The 15,539-nt window shown below is 45.8% G+C and overlaps 1 protein-coding gene across 1 annotated transcript; it reads left to right on the forward strand.

The window, feature by feature from the left end:
• Positions 1 to 3,968: 3,968 nt before the first annotated feature.
• On the forward strand, positions 3,969 to 15,061 carry map1aa (microtubule-associated protein 1Aa; the record flags this gene model as incomplete). Its single annotated transcript, XM_079496238.1, has 4 exons — positions 3,969 to 8,015; positions 8,229 to 10,692; positions 11,779 to 12,005; positions 14,906 to 15,061. The coding sequence occupies exons 1-4, from the start codon at positions 3,984 to 3,986 to the stop codon at positions 15,059 to 15,061; spliced, it is 6,879 nt and encodes a 2,292-aa protein (XP_079352364.1). The 5' UTR covers positions 3,969 to 3,983.
• Between the last annotated feature and the right edge of the window lie 478 nt (positions 15,062 to 15,539).

Consider the following 15,539-nt stretch of genomic DNA (forward strand, 5'->3'; position numbering starts at 1 on the left):
GGTTTTGTTTTCTGTATTATATACCTCTATGGTACTCTGTTGCTACCTATATGTCCTATGGTTGCTACAGCCTTCCAGAAGTGACGGCCGTTATCATGATAATAAATAATATGCATACTAAATTACTGTTTGTAGGACAGAACTACCCATGCATGTGTGCGTATTGTACATACATACTCGTCATTTCATCTGAAGCGATCTTTATAATCTATGAGGTTTCTATTTTAATTGGTTGTATAGGTCGTGATTTTATTGCATCTCCATCAAGCGAAAAGCATGCAATGCTTTGGCCATGTCTCGCGAGTCGCGACCCCCGCCCCGCCCCACCTTAAGATCAGAACACTCATGCTAACATGACATGGCATTATCAATTATCTGTTCGCTGTGTTCATTATGAATTCATTTTTTTTAATTTGAGGACAAAATAATTTCGGGACCCCCCGAGGGGTTGCGACCCCCAGGTTGAGAACCCCTGGTCTATGGTGTGGTATACAAAAATGGCCATTTTTCGTGATGTTTCCGGCAGAGCAGACCTCTCATTCTGTGGACCTTAATGACCAAGTGAATAGAAAAAAATCACACCTGTGTGAAGTGAGGGGCGCTAATAAAGTCTAACTCATGTTGATTAGGTGATGGTGGTAAAAGGTAACCAGAGGTAATGGTGATGTAAAACAACAACATTAAACGTCATTAACAATAAAGAGACAATATGACGTAAATGACACATTATGACGTAAATTGTCAATGCATTTACAAAACAAACACAAACTAGAAAAAGTGCCCTTCTGGGCACAGGTCTCCACCAGGAGAGTGTGTGTGTGTGTGTGTGTGTGTGTGTGTGTGTGTGTGTGTGTGTGTGTGTGTGTGTGAGTGAGACACGGCTTTGCCTGTTGTAGCGCCACCATGAGGCTGATTTGAAAACAGGCATTTCTTCCTCAGCCCAGTGGGAATATGCATGCACAGTTTCACCGCAATCGGACGCTGCGTTGAGTAGTTGTGGCGATTTGTACAAAACGGGTACAAAGCGGGCTACTCCTGAAAAGTTTAGATGCCAATCGTAGGCAATGAAGGTGGATTATGAGAAATCAAACAAACCCGTCTTGATCACATGACTATGGAGAGCATGTGTACCGATTTGTGTGAAATTTGGATAACATCTGAAGGAGTAATATTAGAAAATGTGTTTTACATATGTCGGCCTCCTGGTGGCGCTATAAAGAGCAGATGTGAAAAATTCCAGGCAAAGGTTTTTCCTTGGCCTCTAGGGAGTTGGCATACAAAGTTATCCACAAATCCGTGCAATTGGAGGTAGAAACACTTTTCGGCCAGTTATAGCGCCACCATGAGGCTGAGTTGAAAATGTTCACATGGCATTTCTTCCTCGGCCTAGTGGGAATGTGCGTGCGCAATTTCACGGAAATCACACGATGTGTTCATGATTTGCAGCATCTTGTTTGAAACTGAGCACTCCTGCGAACTTTGGAAGACAATCTTAGCCAATCAGGATGGAGTCTGAGAAATCTGAAAAACCCGTTTCGTTGAATGGCTCTAGAGAGACTGTGTACCAATTTGCGTGATGTTTGGACAAAATCTGTAGGTGTACTGTCCAAAAACTTGTTTTGCACAAAGCGGCCTCCTGGTGGCGCTATAACAGGCCGTTCTGGAAATTTTGGGGCAGAGGTTCATCGTTGGCATCCAGGGAGTGTGTGTGCTAAATTTGGCATCGACCGGGTTAACGATGCCGGAGATTAGCTGTTCACAGACGGACGGACGGACGGACACACGGACACACGGACACACACACGGACGGACGGACGGAGTGCAAAACATACTCTCTCCCCATGCCTTCGGCCTGGTGGAGACAATAAAAAGTATGTCATGACATCACAGGTTAATCCTTAACTGTTGAGCTTTTGGGCCTGTGGCCCCGGCTATTATATAGCCTCCAGTCTGCTGCAGTCTGTTTGCAGTCTTTTGACAGTTTTAACTAGTTTTGAGTCTTTTGACTAGTCTGAACAAGTTCGTTCGGTCTGGAATCACCTTTAGAGATAGTTGGTGCAAATAAAGAAGACTTACACAAATCGTATTCTGTTTTTGTCCATGCTGTACTATGGTAGTTGCTGTACTGTATTAGTGTTGCCATAGCAGTTCTTCAATCATACTGTACTGTATGCTGTATTCTACACCTATTTATGAGTACATATGACCGGTATAGAGATCCCTGATGTCATCATAAACTGCTGAGGTGTTACTGCCGTATATGGTAGCCGGGTAGGCGGGTATTTGGTCATTACATGAGATCCATTGTTGTACACGCTAGCACTTTAATAGCGCCGAAGGTTTGGTTTTCCGATCAGGGAAGTCAATGCCTTCACTTTCCCCACAGACACAGAGATACACACGCACGCACGCACGCACGCACGCACGCACGCGCGCACACACGCACGCAATTTGGTTTTATGATCAAAATTATAATGTAAAAAAAAAAATAGTTTTTCTCCTCTGGTGAAAAGCTGTAATTTGCGCGATGGCAGTTTCTCAGTCAAATCTGGTCACATATATACAGTTAATATGTGCGTGTGCATTTGTGTGTGTGTTGTGGTTGCGCACAGGTGGTGAAAAACAACCATGCTGTTTTCGTGCTCAGACCCAGGCACCCACCCAGCCAGCCACCCAGCCACCCAACCACACACATAGCTCCGTAAGGGAGTGGTTGCACCACTCAAAAATAAATTTGCCACGGACAAGGTCAAGTCTTTCCCATGGACACATTTGACATTTGTCCGTGTGCAGGCATATTGATGACCCATGCTGACTTTGCACAAACTGTAAATTCATTGCTTTCGTTGTTTGTTTCTTGTCATGTCCTCCATACAGGTCAGTTCTCTGGTCACTGACAAGGCGAGGCACAAGTTACTAGTGCTAAGCGGCCAGAGCTCTGAACAAGGTGGTGACATACTCCTGCAAGGTGGAGCATTCACTTGGAAACACCTTTATGACACTGTCTCCCATCCTCAAGTAAGCCACAGTGATTTCTGTATATGTAAACATTCACTCACTTACAGATAGGGCTGACTGCTGATGCTGATTAGTCGATTCGTTTTTGCATGATTCGACTTAGTGATTGGCCTAATATGTTATACTAATTTACAAATATATATTAAAAAAGGTTATGTATTATGATTTATCAGGAGAAACCAACCAAGTTTTCTTAAATCAGACATTAAGCACCCCCACAACCCAAATGGAATGATTCTCTGTTGCAGGGTTCCTCAATTAGTTTTCCCCAAGGGCCCAGTTATGTCTAGGGTGACATGCTGAGTGCCACGGAAATGTGAATGTATTAGTTAGAATAGATGTAGAAGACCTATTTGACAGTTGCAGAAACACAATTGCCTTCCTTGATGCATTAACGAGCGTCAACGAGCTGGACACAGACACACCTCTCCTCTGCAGTAAAGTGACTGAAGTTTAATTTATCTCCAAAAGCCCTTGAATATATGATAAAATATGATTAAGGATCACCGTGGTTATGGTAAACTAAGCTCACATTTAATATCACACACACCATGCCTGTAGCTTTCACCAGCCCCCCCCCCCCCCCCCCCCCCCCCCCAGCCTAGTCGACTAATAGTCGTCTATAGATAATCCTAGTCGAATCCTAGTCAACTATAAAAATCCTTATACAAAAGTAGAAAAACTAGCTGAGACTAAACAATAACCACATTGGAATCTATTGAGAACATTATGGTTCTTTCTTTTTTCACCCGACAGTGACCTTATGAGGATTTCATGAACCTCTTTCTTACTGTGCCTGTGTCCCCGTGCAGGTAACTGAGATCCTATCCAGGGCATCTGTAGACCAGCGTCCTCGGCTAACGCTTTCCTGTCTGGGGGACGGAGGCTGGAGCTCCCTGAGTCACAGCGAGGACCAGCAGCCACTCCTGGAATACCATCTGAACCCCGACTCAATACTCCCTAACATGGAGGGAGTCAAAGAGTTCACGGATTACGTCTCAGAGACGGTGGACATTCCGTCGTCCTTTGACCTTCTGGAGGCCCCTACTTCTGGCGGTTTTCTGAAGCTGTCCAAACCTTGCTGCTACATCTTCCCCGGTGGTAGGGGTGACTCTGCTCTGTTCGCCGTGAATGGATTCAACATCCTAGTGGACGGTGGGTCAGAGCGAAAGTCTTGCTTCTGGAAACTGGTGCGACACCTGGACAGGATAGACTCTGTCCTGCTTACCCACATCGGGGCAGACAACCTCCCTGGCATCAACGGGTTGTTCCAGAGGAAGATTGCTGAACGGGAGGAGGAGCAGTCCCAGGGGTCCAATGCCTACGGTGACTGGACGAAGAACCTCATCTCCCCCGAGATCGGGGTTGTGTTCTTCAATGTCCCCGAGAAGCTACGGATGCCAGAGTCCACACTGAAAGTGAAGCGAAGCATTGAAGAGGCATCCCTAACCTTGCAGTACCTCAACAAACTTGGCATCACGCCAGAGCCTCTTCACAGGGTAGTCAGTAACACCATTGAACCCATCACACTTTTCCATAAACTTGGGGTTGGAAAATTAGACATGTATGTTCTGAACCCTGTTAAAGAAAGCAAAGAGATGCAATTTCTAATGCAGAAATGGTCTGGGAACAGCAAAGCCAAGACGGGGATAACGATGTCCAATGGAAAAGAAGGAGAGATATCCGTCCCTTATTTGACATCAGTTACAGCCCTCATTGTTTGGATTCCTCACAGTCGCACGGAGAAGATAGTGAGGGTGTTATTCCCGGGAAATGCACCGCAGAACAAAATCTTTGAAGGGCTTGAGAAGCTGAGGCACTTGGACTTCTTGCGATACCCAGTGGCCACCCAGAAAGACATCTCCTCTGGAGCACCGCCTCCTATCATAAAACAAACAAAGATGAGATCAAGAACCGACAGCAAAGAGAGCCTCAAATCTTCGCCTAAACCGCACTCTAAAACGAGCAAGAAAGAGACCACTGGGCAGGAAGATGAGTCTAAAGGTGATTTGATTAAAGAGAACAAAATAGAAAAGAAAGAAGAGAAGAAACCCAAGATCGAAAGTGCAAAAGCCACCAAACAGCAGAAAAACAGTGAGGTGGCGCCTGCAGCGGCCAAACTAGAGAAGAAGAAAGTGTTAAAAGACAAAAATGCCAAGAAGGAAAAAACGCCCAAGATGGATGAGAAGAAGGACAAAGAGAAGAAAGAAATCAAGAAAGAGAAACGTGAAGTAAAGAAAGAGGATGTTAAAAAAGAAGAAAAAGGCAAAGCTAAGGAGGATAAAAAGAAGGATCCAAACAAACCAGAGCTGAGGAAAATCACCAAACCTGACATGAAGCCGCTCACCCCTGAGGTGAGGAAAACGCTGCACAAGGCCAAGGCTCAGGCCAAACCCAAGACGGACAAAAACAAACCGGCAAAAGAGCAGGTGGATCAGAAAAGGCCAGTCCCAAAGAAGGCCCATGAAGAGGCAGCAGCCGCAGCCCTGGCAGACAGGTCCATTGTGTCATCTCCAGAGGATCTCACGGAGGACTTTGAGGCTTTGAAACAACAGGGGCTCAGCAAGCCTAGGAGCGAGCCCATTCAAAATGATGTGATTTCTGGGCATCCAGGTTACGCAGATACTAAGCTTCCTTCCGTGATTCACCCTGAGAGAAAGATCACATCCACTCATCCTGAGGTCAAGTCTCCCTTGGCTAAATCCCCAATTAAACTAGAAAGTGACCGCAAGGACAAGGCTGTATCAGAACAGGTTATGGATATAAGAACTAAGAAGAGTGACAGCTCAGAGGAGGAAGACGAAGTCATTGAAAAAGCTGATCTAGAGGGAACGGAAGACGACGAGGAGTTGAAATACAGACCACAGGAGACTAAAAAGGAGAAATCTGACACCAAGCCAGCTGAACACAAACCGCCCTCTGGCTCAGCAGCTGCAGCGCTGTCTGTCTCCGAACAGTTCTCCTTCATCCAGGACGAGACCATCCCTGGTTATTCTGAGACCGAGCAGACCATCTCCGATGAGGAGATCCACGAAGAGACAGAGGACAGGATCCCGCAGCTACACTATGACGTGGGCTCCTATGACATCTCTGTCCCCGATGTCCCGGGCTCCTTTGACTCCATGCATGGTATAAAAGGAATGAGGCCCTCGGCTGTAACGGACATGGCTGATGTCAAACCCAGAGGTTTCACTGGAGGTCATGACCCCGTGCTTGCAGCGTACCCCACCATCATTGCTGCTCCTCTGGCAGAAGAAGAGCACATCTCCTCAGCCACCTCCATCACAGAGTATGACAAGCTATCTTCGTTTGCCACTTCCATGGCAGAAGACCAGTCCATGACGTCCGTGACAGCACAAGAGACCGGGAGAAGTTCTCTGCTGCTGGACCCGGTGAACAGCATCCCCTCCCGTACCGAGGCTACACATGGGAAGGATTACCTCCACTCTGCGGGGACCATCTCTCCCACTTCCTCCCTGGAGGAGGACAAATGCTTCAAGTCTCCTCCATCTGAGGAGTACCAGCCCATCGTCCCCGAGATGGAAACCGGTAAAAAGACCAAACCCGTCCACGAAGAAGAAGACGACGAAGAAGACGAAGACGATGACCAGACTCCTAATGTTGACATCCCACTGGGAAAACTACAAGAGGGGTATGAACTTGCTGCCTCCATGATGCGTCAGGGAAAAGATACATTTCCCCCTGCCACCATATCTTCTCTTCCCTTCCCTCCCACACAATATTCTGCTACACAGGCTCTGTTTGGGTTTTTGCCGGAAAGTGAGGAAAGATGTCTAAGTCCAGATGACAGCACCATGAAGCTGGGATCGCCCACACAGTCTGCTCCTACTAGCAGTGCATACTCTCCCACTAAGGAAATGTCCTGCAAGACAGAGCAAAAAGACAATTCAACCATCAAGCTGAAACCTGATACACATACGACAGACAAATCTGTCATTATTTCCGCTGGCCAGGAAACATTTGAAGAATCTGATGAGGAAGAGGATGAGGAGGAAGACAATTATTATGTGAAAACAGATCTAAAGCCCACCATTAAGGCAAAGCTTATGGAACAGAAAGAGGGGTGCTTCCTGGATGATGATTACAATGGCCAAAAGTCTCCTAAGGAAGATAAAGACAAAGACATGTCTATCCAGGATATACAAACCAAAGCATCAGATGTCACTCAGGTCTCTAGTAGCACACACGAGAAACCCAAAACCCAAATGATGTATTCAGATGAGGAAGATGATGATGATGATGATGATGATGATGACGAACCTGATTTCCAAAGCAGGGTAGGATCTAAGCCCCTAGCAGAAGATAATAAAATAGACTCTAAAGACAATGGCAAGCAGAAAACAGAAAATGTAGAATTCAAAGATGCAGAGAAAAGTGTTCAATTCAGCCTCTATAATTTCCCAGAGAGGGAAGGCCAAGAAAGGGTACCAGGGAGAGACATGAGACAAGACACTCCTTATGTACATGGCAAGACATTTTCTTACAGTGACATTTATGACAGTAAAATGAGCTCTGTGGACTCGGATTCTTATAAGCTGCACTCAGATAAGATGGGGAAAGATGGTGCAAAGAGCCAAACGGATTCCCAGAAATGTGACTTCATGTCTCCGTCGACAGTCAAAGGTAAGATGGCAGAGAAAGAGGAATTTGCCAGCTCTCATGGCAAAGATTTCTCGTCGTCGTGGACCACCTCTGCTACATCTCCTCATGACAGCGCCAAGAAAGAAAGGGAGGCGTTTGAATACAGCAGAGAGAGCCGGTTCCCTTCCGTGGCCGACAGGCCAGAGGCCTCATCCACTACCTTGTCATCGGGCCACACTGATAACAAGGTGTCCTCTCCATATTCCTCAATGGCTGCTTTTGATCGAGGCAAACCAGCTACCACAATTGGAGGATTGGAGGTTGATATGCGAAAACTAACAGCAAGGGATGAGGAAGACTATGATGATGATGTTGTTGTTGATGATGACGACGACGACGACGACGACGACGATGATGAAGATGATGAGGATGATGTGGAAGGTGCCACTGATGAAAAAGGGGCCAAAGACAAATCTGAGAAGGAAGTAAAAAGTACATTCAGTGAAATATTTGATCCTAACAAGCCTGAATTCATGATTTCTATGGCTGGTTATGGTTACAACAGCCAGGGGAAAATTCCACTCAGTGAAACAATTGATTCTAACAAGCCTGAATTCATGATTTCTATGGCTGGCTATGGTTACAACAGCCAGGGGACAATTCCACTCAGTGAAACAATTGATTCTAACAAGCCTGAATTCATGATTTCTATGGCTGGCTATGGTTACAACAGCCAGGGGAAACCAAGTACCACTAAAAGCAGCTGCTGTCCAGATACAAAGGCTCAAGGGGAGATGAAAGACGGCTCATCCTCATTATACAGCTGGAAGCCCACAGCCACCGACATATCCGGCAAGAGCAGTTCTACTGTGCCTCCTTACAATGTAGGAGAAAAAGAAAAGGAGGCATTCCATTACAGCACAGATACACGGTTACCGTCCACAGCCGATAAGTCAGATACCTCACACATCTCTGAATACTCATATGGAAGCGGAGCGAGAGGCTCTTTTAATTCCAGTCAAATCACAGACAAAGGCAAAGACGAGTTCTCGACCGAGGACAGATATTACCAGAGCGAGAGGGCTGATTCTGAGTTTGAGAAACAGAAGAAAACGCTGGACACAAGCTTCCAGTACACCACCACAGCTACGCCAGCGTACTCCTCTTCTTCCGCCTACAGCTATTCCTCCTCGACCTCAGGCTCTCTCTCCACCAGTCGTCAGTTTGGAGAGGAACTGGAGACCCCTGCCACTGCAGAGCCACTCTTTGAATACTCTTCCTTTAAAGAGGAACACTCTCTAGCCATGGACTCTCCTTTCTCCAGCTCCGGAGGGGTAAAGGATGAATATCTGGAAGTGTCTGAGAAACAGATCACCACACCAGCTGCCCCCGCCACCACCAAAGCTGAGTCTACCTCCAGCTTAGCCACCTCCCGCTTCTCACCCAGCAGTCCCTTCGAGGAGGTCAAGCCTTTTTCGCCACTCTCTTCTGCCTTCTTGACTACGGACAAGAAGGGTCAGATGGATACCTCATGTGGAGCGATTGATAAAGGCCCTAAGTCAGACTGCTTCTACAAGCCAGCATGGTCAGAAGGTTCTAAGCTGGAGACGCCCGGTGCTTTAGGGGCACAGCTGGCCAAGGACAAAGAGTCTGCCAATGCAGCTCTCATCGGTGTCACCTCCTCGCCACGGCCAGACGTAGTGGCCAAGCATTACTTTGAGGAGACAGACAGCAGTGAAGAAGAGGACGACGATGAAGGTTACATGCGAGAACTTACCCAGAGGTCTCCGTCCAGTGCTCTGACCAGTAGTCTCTCGCCTGACAAACCTGGCGCTCCCGCAGTCAGCAGCAAGGCAGACGGCACGCTCTCGAACATTCTTAGTGCTTACATACCCTCGTCTCTCCAGCCGAGCAAGCCAGAAACTGCCAACGGCCTCACGCATGGCAGTGTGAGGTCTCCTATTCCTCCAAGTAGTGCAGCCACAGGCCCAGCCAAGACCGAAAGGGAGGGACCTGGTTTCAGGAGCGCCTATTTATGGGACGTACCCAAGCCCCAGATGGGGATGGTTCCCGGGGACTCGCCTCCTCATTACCGCCACGACGAGGAGTTCGAAGAAGAATGTGAAGCTGAACCCGAGCGTCCCGCCCGTCCTCTATCTCTGTCTTCCACCGATCAGTCATTCCGCGCCCCCGTCTTTACAGAGGAGTGTAGCCAAGGAGGGAGAGATGATGATGATGATGATGATGATGACGACGACAGTGACCAGGCCGTTACTGCACAAGCTGCCTCCTCTTACCCCAGCCGCTCCTCCCCGGGTTATTCCTCCTCCGAGTACAGGCAGCGCAAAGGGGATCTGTCTCCCTCCTTCATCAACCCTTGCATACAACAAGTGTCCAGTGACGAGGACGACGAGCATCCGGCGTGCCGGAGTGACCAGTCACAGGAGGGCGATGAGCACGACCTGTCGGCGAAGAGGAGAGCCCATAAACAGCCCGCTCAGCCTCCGCTGGTGCAGAGCTCTCTTCGCCACCCAGCGGGGCTCAGTCTTGCCACCGAGGATACTCCACCGACCTCTGTCAGTGAGTCTCTGGGCTCTCAGTCGGACTCAGACGACGAGGATGCCGACTACATGCCCGTAGATAAATCCTCCGCTATGGGAGGAGGCAGCCATCGTACTTCCTCCAGGAGGAGCCACGATCCTCCCCCTGCGCCACTCATGGACCCCTGCCCACAACCCCCTCACCCGGACGTCTGCATGGTGGACCCCGACTCCCTGGCCAATGAGCACACACGGGCGCTGGAGGGTCCCATGAAGAAAGAGCCAAAAACCAAAGGCCTGAAGAAGGCCTCTGGTAAGCCCAAATCAGGGTCCCCGGCTCGACGCAAGCGCTCTCCCATGCCACTCAAGCAGATGCCATCCCCACGCAGCGCTTCGCTGAAGAGGAAGGATGCGGACAAGAGCTCCAGGATGTCTCGTCTGTCGGACGGACAAGGTTCAAAAGAAGATGACCTCTCCAGGTCCAGCTTCAACCCCAGCAGAGGGCTGACCAATGGCGTGAAGACCAGCTCTGGTAAGCATGACGTACATACATTTTGAGTAAAACTATGGCGAAAAATATTCGTCGTAATCGTACTGTATAAATTAGGCATTACGACTCCATCACTGCTCGCCGAAATATATTTTAGTCGACTAATATGACTAAAACTAAATAGAATTTTACTCCTAAGATTATGACTAAAACTAAATCTAAATTTGCTGTCAAAATGAACACTGCATTTAAAGACATGAATCTTCAAGGAATAGTATAATAATAATAATAAATACATTTGAAATGTAAACATTTTAAGAATTAACTGGTGGGATGTACCGATGTATCGGCCACATATTGGTATCGGCCGATATTTGCTCTAATCGATAATAAAACTAATTAACCGTCATTAACCGATGGCAGTAGCCAATATTTATCTGTTATTGATAAGCATACATTTTGCATTGGCTATGTTGGTGTGTTGGTTAGCTGCAGCCTACCAAGCTGTAGATTCTATGTTGGTGTGTTGGTTAGCTGCAGCCTACCATGCTGTAGATTCTATGTTGGTGTGTTGGTTATCTGCAGCCTTCCAAGCTGTAGATTCTATGTTGGTGTGTTGGTTAGCTGCAGCCTACCAAACTGTAGATTCTATGTTGGTGTGTTGGTTATCTGCAGCCTTCCAAGCTGTAGATTCTATGTTGGTGTGTTGGTTATCTGCAGCCTTCCAAACTGTAGATTCTATGTTGGTGTGTTGGTTATCTGCAGCCTTCCAAGCTGTAGATTCTATGTTGGTGTGTTGGTTATCTGCAGCCTTCCAAACTGTAGATTATATGTTGGTGTGTTGGTTATCTGCAGCCTTCCAAGCTGTAGATTCTGAACATTTATTTCTTGTAGAGGAAGGAGAAGATGCTGTTGCAGCTCTGCCAGTTTAAACCTTTTATTCAGGTGCTAGTATAAATAGTAATGACTGACCTTTTGATCTTGTGATCTTCCTCAGAGTCCTGAACAAAAACTAAATAAACATATAGCGGTATCGGCCAAGAATTTCCATACCAGTGCATCCCACTGCTTGTACAGAATGGGGTTTGGTGACACTATGGCCTCTTCTCTCCTCTCTCTCACCTGTAGGCTCTCAGAAGTCTGGCTCAACAACTCCCTCGGGTCTTCCCATCTATGTGGACTTGGCCTACATACCCAACCACTGCAGTGCCAAGAACGTGGACCAGGAGTTCTTCAAGCGCGTTCGCTCTGCATACTACGTGGTGAGCGGGAACGACACGGGCAGCAACGAACCCAGCCGAGCAGTCCTGGATGCCCTGCTGGAAGGCAAGGCTCAGTGGGGGTCCAACCTGCAGGTAAACATTTCCCCATCTTTTATTTTATTTATTTTTGAGTGGTGTAAACCACTCCTACAACTGGCTTTGTTAGTCTGTCTGTCTGTTCGCAAAAAATGAGCATGGTTGCTATGGTCACCCAGTTCACACGGGTGTGATTTCATTACGTCAGACATTACGTCAGACCACAGCTGATCAGGCTATATAATACCTTACACCACTCAGTTCACACAGGTGTGATTCTTTCAATTCAATTCAATTCAATTCAATTCAATTCAATTCAATTCAATTCAATTCAATTCAATTCAATTCAATTCAATTCAATTCAATTCAATTCAATTCAATTCAGCAAGGAGGAGGTACAGCATTGTGTAAACAGAGCTATGTTTCATTGCATCCTTATATTCACAAGTTATCGGGCATAGCAGTGGGCATGGTTTTCTGGAACAACGGAAAAATCAATCTTCCCATAGACATTTACAAAAATATTTATATCAATTATTTTAAGCCTAGAATGAAGCCATCCAGGATCCTGGTGTTTCATGACCATAAATATTATATAAATATAAATAAATATTTAATTATGATATAGCCTACTACATTAAATAAATGTTTTGTTTAGCTTCCTGGATCCTGGATGGCTTAACACAACGCGTGCCTGATTAGCCCTGACACTACACTGATAGCATTGGACGACCAACCTTTTCCAAGGCTGACAGCAAATGTTCTCTTATAGCGAAAGCACACCGCATACCTCAAAAGAAAGCTTAATTTGTCCACTCCAATTTAAAAAATAAATTAGATTTTACCATCTTCCATTCTGGAGATATTTACCTTTATGTAACACCTGCTTTTGTAGTAACGGGCTCTTCTTGAACAGAAGGGACCATTTTATGTCAGACGTTGACAGGCAGTTATAAAAATTAACACACAAAATATCCTATACATTCTATACACCGAATGAAAGCCCTGAATGTCTACTTTTACGAGGAAAAAAGTACACATTGATCTCATTTACCCTTCGTCGGTAATTGGCTTTTGTATGAGCTAAAGAATGAGCATAGGGACTGAGGGAACATATCGGGGCTACGTTACTACTGTTTTGTTTATTTTTTACGATGATGATGATGATGATGGATCGAGCACATGCCAGGCGGGCAGATAAAACGATGCAAAGACGCGTTGTCATTATTTATCCATCTACCGGTATGTACGTGTCTGTCACTGTGTATCGGTCCAACTCGGCTAGCCGAGTTCGCCGAGGGACGGTGGTGTTGCTGTGCTGCCCCTCCAGTAACAAGTAACAGTAACACAACAGCGCGTATTTGCATTGTTCCATCCGTGCATTGTTCCATCCGTCAGGGAGAAACAGGAGGAGAGGTGGAGACTATGGAAGCCCAAGCCGATCGAATGTTATGCCGTGTGATTCTGTTGACTGGAGTACGCTCGCATGGGCGCAGCCATTGTGTGATAGAGACTAGTTTACACAATGCGCCATTGCGCCTCTCCCGTCCTGTTTTCAGGAAGGGATTGGGAGAGGCTTTTCTTTTTTTTAATCAAGTGACCGGAGTGTTGTGGGTTGAATCGGGGTTGCTTGATGTATTGTCCGGGTGTGTACAAAGGCGATTGAAAGTATAATCAATAAAAACATGCGCTAAACGTAGATAGCCATGTCCCGCATCGGACTGTTGGGATTCGAACCACGTAGAAAACCAATTCCCGCAATCAATGCGTTAATTGTAGGCTTAAAATAATTGATATAAATATTTGTGTATATCTCTATGGGAAAAATGAATGGCAGATGTTTCAGTGGTGTCCAAAAAATGTATCCCTATACATATACACATTGTATAAAGGTTTTTTAAACAAATAGCAGTAATCTTTTGCAGTCATTTTGGAACAAATAGCATTTTTTTCTCAAAACTATTTTCATACCAAAAGCCTCAGATTTAAAATACGTTTAAAGGTAGCAGCTCTGTTTACATGTGCAGTAGGTCTAGAGGTCTACTCTGTTTTTCATGTTAAATGTGTTGTGCTCCGATGTGTACTATGTACTGTATGGTACTAACAGGTATCTGTTTTGTGAAGCCATTTATTTTTCCATCTGGTTTTACACCCATTCTGATCTAAAAGAAAAATGGCCGCACGTGGGGCAGGAGTCTTTGACGAACACACAACCCCTTTTGGTGTTTTAAGCATTATTATTTATTATTATACTTTAGCTATTGAAAAATAGCACATCACATGAGCTTGTAGGTCTGCTATTTTGTTTTAATCGTGAAAATGTGGTGCAAATCTTTGAATATTATATTCTTTCAGAGTGAACATTTTAACTCAAATCTTTGCTTCTGGGGGGGCCCCGGAACAACATATTTTTAGATGGGGGTCGGTGGCCAAATACATATAATTGTGGGGCTCCTTGACATGAACAAGTTTGAGCACCACTGACAAAGAAACATAGGTTTTTCAGAAAACTGTCAGGATTTAGAAGACATTTGTAGAATCGAGCTCAGGTCTAAATGGGTTAACTCATTAACTGCCCGGAGTTTGCAGCCCTTGCCAGTGTTTTTGAGTGTTTTTTACAAATCTTTCAAGACCCACAGAATATTTTGTGAACACCAAATATCTCAAAAGAAAGAAGAGAGTATACTTCTATGTTCCGTTCTTTAGTAATTGGCAGTTGAGTTAGCTGTCTGGTAACAGAAAGCAGAGAAAACATATTTTTTATACATCCGGATTGGTTTTGCTTTTCCATTTGTCCTCTGATCTGAAAGCTGTAGATTAACTCACAGGTTGCGGAAGAGCGCCCTCTATCGTAAACACTGAAAACACTAAATGATGTAGACAGGAGAAGCATGCAGGCACAGCCTCTTTTCTTTGTTTTAATGTATTACTTTTCCCTTTGATATCTCCTTCCTCAGGTAACACTGATCCCCACCCATGACACCGACGTGACCCGTGAGTGGTACCAGCAGACACACGAGAAACAGCAGGAACTGAACATCATGGTCCTGGCCTCCAGCAGCACCGTGGTCATGCAGGACGAGTCCTTCCCCGCCTGCAAGATAGAGTTCTAAAGAGTAGAGGTCTTCTCACACACCCCTGTCACCGTGACAGGACATCCAGCATCGCTGCTGTAGATCTGTTTTTAATTGCTCTTTTCTATAGCCTGATACCGCAAGTCTGTCTCCGCTTTGGTCTCTGACTCGGGTGTCAGTGTGTTTGGTCTAAAGCTGAGACAGGTTTGGCTAGCAGTCTACTCTAAAACTTTTCTAGATTTTTTTTTTATATTCACAGAACAGCTATCACAACCATTTGTATTACAACAATGGTGCTTTTCTGGTCACAACACCCTTCACTTCAGTATGGGATTATATGACTCTATCCTGGGAGAATGGATGTTCTGTATAAAACATTGTTTCTAACCCCCTCTAATAATTTCTGTATCTATCGTCCGACACTCTGTCTACTGTTTTCTGACGTGGCATCAGTTCAGGAAAAAAAAGCTACATTTTGATTCTTGGTTCACTATGATAGGTCATATACTAAATAGCC

Source organism: Electrona antarctica (assembly GCF_951216825.1).
Source record: "Electrona antarctica genome assembly, chromosome: 3".
NCBI lineage: Eukaryota > Metazoa > Chordata > Actinopteri > Myctophiformes > Myctophidae > Electrona > Electrona antarctica.